The sequence below is a fragment of the Penaeus monodon genome, chromosome 43 (genome assembly GCF_015228065.2).
Source record: "Penaeus monodon isolate SGIC_2016 chromosome 43, NSTDA_Pmon_1, whole genome shotgun sequence".
Classification (NCBI taxonomy): domain Eukaryota; kingdom Metazoa; phylum Arthropoda; class Malacostraca; order Decapoda; family Penaeidae; genus Penaeus; species Penaeus monodon.
In genome coordinates, this window is record NC_051428.1 from 4,893,725 (window position 1) to 4,901,224 (window position 7,500).

A 7,500-nucleotide genomic window follows, 5' to 3' on the forward strand; every position below is an offset into this window, starting at 1 on the left:
CCCCTCTCTTTCCCTTCCCGTTCTTTTTTCCACTTCTCTTTTCCGTCCTCCATTCTGCTCCCTCTCCTTCTTCTTCCTACTTCCTTCCCCTTATTTCCTTCTCCCTTTCCTTCCTCTTTCCTTCCCCTTATTTCCCACTCCCTTTCCTTCCTCTTTTCTTCCCTCCTTATATTTTCCTTCTCTTTATTTCCTTTTCCTTCAGTTCCTCTCCTCTTCTCCATTCTCCCTTTACCTTACATTCCTTCTTTTCCTTTCTGCTTCCTTTCCTCCTCTTCCCGTCACTTCTCTTCTTCTCTCTTCCCCTTCCCTTTTCTTCCTCTCGTCCCCTTCCACCCTTTCGTCCCATCTGCTCCCTCTCCTTCCTCTCCATTCCTCTCCCTTCTCCTTTGCTCTCCCTTTTCTCCCTTCCTCTCACTTCCTTCTCTCTCCATCTCCCTGTTTTCTCCCTTCCTCACCTTTTTATCTCCTTTCCTTCTCCCTTTGTCTCCCTCCTCCCTCCATCTTTTTTCTTCCTTCTATCTCCGTCCCTTCTCTTCCTTCGCCTTCTTCCTTATTTCTCCGTCCCTCTCCCTTCTCCCTTCCTCCTCCTTCCATCTCCCTTTTTTCTCCCTCCTCCCTTCCTCCTCCTTCCATCTCCCTTTTTTCTCCCTCCTCCCTTCCTCCTCCATCCGTTCCCCCGAAACGAAAATATCTCGGTGTATGTGAAAGATGATTCTCTCGATGTCTTGTTTATCTGTACTGGTGATAGAAAGCAGGTTTTAGTATATGCCGTACATGCACGCACGCACGCACACACACACACACACATACACATACACATACACGCGCGCACGCACACACACACACCACACACACACACACACACCACACATACCACACACACACACACACACACACACCACACACACAACACACACACACACACACACACACACACACACACACACACACGCACACGCACACGAACACGCACACGCACACGCACACACATACACATACACATACACGCGCACACACATCTTAGGATTAACATTGAGGTCTGTGTTTGAGATTCCATGCTTCCTCTCTCTCTTCCTCTTCCTTCCTTTACCATCTCCCTCTCCCTCGCCTCACCCTCTCTACTGCCTCCCTCCTTCCCTCTACTTTCTCTCCCCTTCCTTCGTTTCCTTTCCCTCCCTTCGCTTCTCCTTCCCCTCTGCTCTCTTTCCCTCTCTACTGCCTCCCTCTCCTTCCCCTCTGCTCTCTTTCCCTCCCTCTCCTTCCCTCCTTCCCTCGCACGTTCTCTCCCAAATCTTCTCGCTTGTCATCTCTGTCTCTCCCCCATGCCTTTGACAACGCCAGAAGGGAGGTGAGGAGGAACAGGGTAGGGGAGGAAGAGGGTTAGGGGGGGAGGGTCAGGGGAGGGAGAGGGTTAGGGGAGGAAGAGGGTCAGGGGAGGGAGAGGGTTAGGGGAGGGAGAGATGAGGAGAAAGAGGGTAAAGTGAAGGAAAAAGGAAAAGGAGACGGTAAGGTAAGGGAGAGGGAAGGGAAGAGAGATGGAGAGAAAGAGGAAAAGCCAAAGAGAGATGGAGAGAAAGAGTGTAAGACGTAAGTATAAGAGAAGCAGATGGTAAAGGGAGGGAGGGAGAGAGGCGCGAAGGAGGGAGGGAGCTGGGATTACAAAAAGGATTCCACACGCAATGCATTAAGGTAATCCTATTTGTTTACCTTATTTTCTTATTATGAGGTTTGTTGGTTATTTACTTGTTTGATATACCTGTAATGTGTTTTATCTATTTACCTATTTATCTGCAGTGTTTATGTGTGTGTGTGTGTTTGTATGTGTGTGTTTGTGTGTGTGTTTGTGTGTGTGTGTGTTCATCCACTCATACACTACAGTCCAACTCACCTCAAGTTCCCTTAAGTTCATCAAGGTTCCCAAGTTTCTAAGTAATCTTCTCTAATGTCATCAAAGTCTACAGGTTTCTAAGTAACATTTTTTAAAAATTCGTAGAAGTCTAAAAGTTCCTATGTAACTTTCCCTAAATTCATCATAAGTTTCCAAGCTTCTGAACAACTTTCCCTAAATTCTCTAAGTTCTTCAAAGTTCATCAGATCCTCCAAAGTTCCCAGATAACCTTCTCGAAGTTCGCCAAAGTTCACCAATATCTCGAGGTTTATTAATATCCCTCGCCCCCCCCCCCCTTCCTCCTCCTCCAGCTCTGGCCCGAAGTGGGACTCGAAGCTCGCCAACTCTCGCCGAACTCGAGAACGTCCAACTCCTTCCTCAAACGTCGTTCTTTGGAAGGAGATGTGACGTCAGCAGCGCGAACGCCAGGTGGTCCTACGTCTATCGAGTCACCTGCCGAGAGAACCAGCTGTGCCCCCCCAGCTGCTTTCAGGTGGTGCAAGGTGGCTGTCAGAACAACGAGGGCGGTCAGAAAGGTCAGGGAATTTCTTCTTTATGCTCTTTTGCCTTTCTGTCTATCTCTATCTCTCTCTTTCTCTCTCTCTCTCTTCTCTCTCTCTTTCTCTCTCTCTTTCTCTCTCTCTTTCTCTCTCTCTTTCTCTCTCTCTTTCTCTCTTCTTTCCTCTCTCTCTCTTCTCTCTTTCCTCTCTTTTTCTCTCTCTCTCTCCCTCTTTTCTCTCTCTCTTTCTCTCTCTCTTCTCTCTTCTCCTCTCTTCTCCCCCCCTCTCGTCCTCTCTCTCTTCTCCCCCCCTCTTGTCTCTCTCTCTCTCTCTCTCTCACCCCTCTCTGTCTCTCTCTCTCTCTCTTCTCACCCCCCTCTCTGTCTCTCTCTCTCTCTCTCTTCTCACCCCCCTCTCTGTCTCTCTCTCTCTCTTCTCACCCCCCTCTCTGTCTCTCTCTCTCTCTCTCTTCTCACCCCCCTCTCTGTCTCTCTCTTTCTCTCTCTTTCCACCCCCCTCTCTGTCTCTCCTCTCTCTCTCTTCTCACCCCCCTCTCTGTCTCTCTCTCTCTCTCTCTTCTCACCCCCTCTCTGTCTCTCTCTCTCTCTCTCTTCTCACCCCCTCTCTGTCTCTCTCTCTCTCTCTTCACCCCCTCTCTGTCTCTCTCTCTCTCTCTCTCTTCTCACCCCCTCTCTGTCTCTCTCTCTCTCTCTCTTCTCACCCCCCTCTCTGTCTCTCTCTCTCTCTCTCTCTTCTCACCCCCCTCTCTGTCTCTCTCTCTCTCTCTTCTCACCCCCCTCTCTGTCTCTGTCTGTCTGTCTGTCTGTCTGTCTGTCTCTCTCTCTCTCTCTCTCTCTCTCTCTCTCTCTCTCTCTCAATATATATATATATATATATAAATATATAAATATATATATAAATATATAATATATATATAATATATAAATATATATAATATATATATATATATATATATATATATATATATATATATATATATATATATATATATTTATATATATATATATATATATATATATACATATATATATATATATATATATATATATATATATATATATATATATATATATATATATTAGTTTTTTTACTCTCTACATTTTTTCTTTCTCTCGTTTCCTCCGTAGTTATGCAAGTGTATCTTAAGATTAACGCATATCCTCTCTCCGAGGGATGGGTGACTATACGTGAAAGCGATGCCTATGAGGTGCTATTCTTCTGGAATTTGTTTTCAGAATGTCCTGTCAAGATACTAACGCTCTCTCCCCCCACTTTCATCTGCCAGACTCAAGTGGACCCCATGCACCTCAAAGGAAGTGAGAAACGTCGAAGGAAACGGAAGAAGAAGAAGCAGAAAAGGAAGCGGAGGAAGAAAAGGAAGAAAAAAAAGAAGAGGAAGAGGCACGGGAACGAGAAGACCCGCTCTCGCCCGGAGTCCCGCTCCGCCCTGACGCCGTCGCTCGCGCCCCTGAGGCCCGACGGTGTCAAGGCGCAGGGGGACGCCGGGCCCTCGCAAGCCGTCAGGGGGGAGAGGGAGAGGGGTCCTGGAAGGCAGAGCACCCGGCAGGAGCAGCCGAGGCAAAGCGTCCGCACAGGAGGCCTTCCGCAGGTACCATCCCTCCTTCTTCCCCTAGAGGTGATCGACAGCCGCACTCTGGCCAGGTTGCGCTACAACCCGAGCATCCGAGTCAGCATCCAGGTCGTGGGCGCTGAGCAGCAGGAGGACGAGGTCGGACCCGTTGAGATCCCTGGCGAGTACGGGCCGGAGGGAGGTCACGCCGCCCCGCCTCGGTGGCCCGGCGAGGACGCCAACAGGATCACAGGTGCGTCGGGCGCCGCGTCGGGAGGTGTTTCCCTTACCTGCTTCAGGGCTTAAGTGTTAAGCCCTTGTCAAACTTGAGGCAACTTTGTTTACATATCAGATGCATGTATGACAAACGCATACACAGACACATTTATACCATACAAAACGAGACACACATTGCAATATACATCACCCCTCCCTCACTTAATCACATGAGCATGAGTCAGCATCTTCCGTTTCAGAGCTGTTCACCCACGAAGAAAAACTCAGGAACGCCGCCCACTCCCCCTCACCCACAAGAAGCCCCCCATCGTCATCGGTAAGTTATCGCTCATTCATGTACCCTGAGAGAGAGAGAGAGAGAGAGAGAGAGAGAGAGAGAGAGAGAGAGAGAGAGAGAGAGAGAGAGAGAGAGAGAGAGAGAGAGAGAGAGAATAGATGTGTCTGTGTGTATACAGGTGATACTGCTTGTACCTAGTTAATGTACTTTAGAATAAGGTAGTTAAAACATTCATAAAGGTCCTTACTTTCCCTTACGTGCTGGTAGACAATCATGATGGAGAGAAATAAGACCGTAAGATTAGGGAAAGACAGATTTTCGAAGGGAAATGTAGACTTTAGAAGTAGAAGTGCAGATTGAGGGGGCTAAGAATTAAGAGTAGTCTCAGTTTCTTGTCTGCAGGTTTGTTGTGTCTACAAAACACATTGGGGTTGTCTGTTTCCTCTTGAAAATACTGATTGGAGAAAGTCACGTTCTTTATTGAAAAGAATGAGAGCAAGACTTTATAAGATGTCTGACTTGAAGGTATTAAATTGGACTTTTTTTATAAACGGTCAGAAAAACGATCCATGCCGGCCTTTCAGGTGGTGGCTAAAATAAAGCGAGATTGGGAATGAGCCTTCTATACAGGTTACATGACCATAAAAAAATACAACAGATGTCAAAGTGGCCCAAGAATAGTTAGGTCTAGAAGTGGAGAGAAAAAAATTCGTGAAAGGTGAAGAGATGAAAAAAATGGTGGAGAATTTAACCCATCTTGAAGAACGTCACTGCTTACAGGAAAAATGGTTGTCGCCCTGTCAGATAAGGAAGCTGGAGAGAAAGGTGGATAGTTTATAGAGAGGCGTAAAGCCGGATGTAGGTAACTTGATCTTAGTGCCAGACCCTGCCAAAAGCCTTGGAAGATAATTGGTTCAACAACGTGAGTTAATTCTCTTGTAGGGAAGGCGGACCCCAAGTGGATATCGCTTTTTTTCGAAAACATGTTGATGACTCGAAAAAAGAGAGAGTTTGAGTGGGAGATAAATGAGGTGTTAATAATCAGAAGAATTAGAGCGAAAACCCTTTTTGCTTAAACAGCTATTACCAAAAAAAAAAAAAAAGAATAATGGCAAAAAAGAGACGAAATAAACGACGGAACACAATAGCTGACACTGACACTGGAACTGCAGAAGTTGCAATGTTTTTTTTTTTTTTTTTTTTTTTTTTTTGGGGGGGGGGAGTAAAGACCAAAAACTGCAATTAAAAGGGATAGTACTGTTAGGACGATATGCAGCCAGGATATCACACTTTCTTAATTAAAGGCCGCGACTGCCAGACTGCGACGATTCCTAGCACAAGTGAAGCCGGAGTTGAACACCGAAATGAGCTATCTGTTATGAAAGCCAGGTCTCCACTCTTCTTATCTGCCTGGGACCAAACCCAAGTCGGGGATTATCGCTATTTTAGCCGTAAAATAGGAGGCGGTGTCCGGGAGCTCCTGTACCCAGACGCTATTATTCATTTGCTTATACACTATTTTCCCCCGATCTTTGCCAAACCACAGTCTATACAGCTTTCCTTCGAGTTTATCTAAATACCATTACGCACCAGGGAAAGACGTCTTGATGTCAGCCCCGACGTACCAGACCCAGGAGAATGTAACTGCAACGGGGCTGGCGAGATAAATAGAGATGGCTGCCGGTGCTGAGTCTGGCTTGTGGGATTTTTGACTGAAGACCGACATGCTTGTTCTTTGGACTTGAAGGGAGAAAGACAGGAGGAACAAGAGAAAGTAAGAGAGAAAGTAAGAGAGAAAGAACAAGAGAAAGAAAGTAAGAGAGAAAGAACAAGAGAAAGAAAGAAAGAGAGAACAAGAGAAAGGAAGTAAAAGAAAAAAAGGAGAGAAACAACAAGGAAAAAAAGGAAACAGTAAGAGAAAAAGAAAGGAACCGCAAGAGAAAGAATAAGTAAGAGAGAAACAGCAAGAGAAAGAGAGAGAAAAAACATGAGTCAAAGCAATAGAGAATGAAAAAGTGAAAGAAAGAAAGAATAAAAAAAACAACAAAAGAAAGAAAAAACAAGGGAAAGAAAAAAAGAACAAGAGACAGAAAAAAAGGAAAAGAAAGAAAGAAAAAGAAGAGAAGAGAAAGAGAGAAACGACAAGATAAAGAAAGAAAAAAGAGAAACAAAAGAAAGAAAGAGAAACAACAAAAGAAAGAAAGAGAAACAAAAGAAAAAAGAAAGAGAAACAACAAAAGGAAAAAAAGAGAAAAACAAAAGAAAGAAAGAGAAACACAAAAGACAAAAAGAAAGAAAGAAAGAGAAACAAAAGAGAGAATGAAAGAAACAACAGGAGAAAGAGAGAGAAAGAACAAGAGAGAAAAAGAAAGAAAAAAATAAAGTTGACCTCCAAGGCGCCAAGTTCTCCCTTCTGCGAACTTGGTCTCACTTTTGAAAAGGTCATGTAAACAGAAATAGTTATATGATAATAGTTCATCATCACTATCACCATCACCACCACCATCATCACTATCATCACCATCGCCATCACCACCACCACTATCATCATCATTGCCATCACTACCACCCCATCATCACTATCACCACCATGCCATCGCCACCACCACCAGCATCATCACTGTCATCACCATCACCACCTCCATCATCATCAGTATCACCACCATCATCGCCATCATCACCTTCATGCATCTTCTGAATATAAATGATGATAAAAGGGAAATAGAGAAGAGAAAGAAAGGAAAGGAAAAATATTACCTAAAAACTGACACTACAAGATAGATTTTTTGATTGTGAAAGATTTGTTCATAATGTTCTCGAAGAATAACGATAAGCGTGCGATGGAATACAATTGGGTATATGGATTAAAGGAAGAAAAATATATATATATATATATATATATTATATAATATTATATAATATATATTATATATTTGTGGTGTGTGGTGTGTGTGTGTGTGTGTGTGTACTATATTATATATACATATATATATTTATATATATATAT

At 44.2% G+C, this 7,500-nt stretch overlaps 1 protein-coding gene across 2 annotated transcripts in view; it reads left to right on the forward strand.

Annotated features, from left to right (window-relative positions):
* LOC119568385 (NF-kappa-B-activating protein-like) overlaps positions 1-7,500 on the forward strand; it is a 48,612-nt gene that overhangs the window by 38,364 nt on the left and 2,748 nt on the right. For both annotated transcript variants that reach the window (XR_005228085.1, XM_037916861.1), the window contains exons 2-4: positions 2,200-2,424; positions 3,695-4,232; positions 4,456-4,532. Coding sequence is in view for 1 of the 2 variants with exons in the window: in XM_037916861.1 (XP_037772789.1) it covers positions 2,200-2,424; positions 3,695-4,232; positions 4,456-4,532 (840 nt within the window). In the remaining variant the exon portion in view is untranslated. The remainder of the gene's footprint in view (positions 1-2,199; positions 2,425-3,694; positions 4,233-4,455; positions 4,533-7,500) is intronic.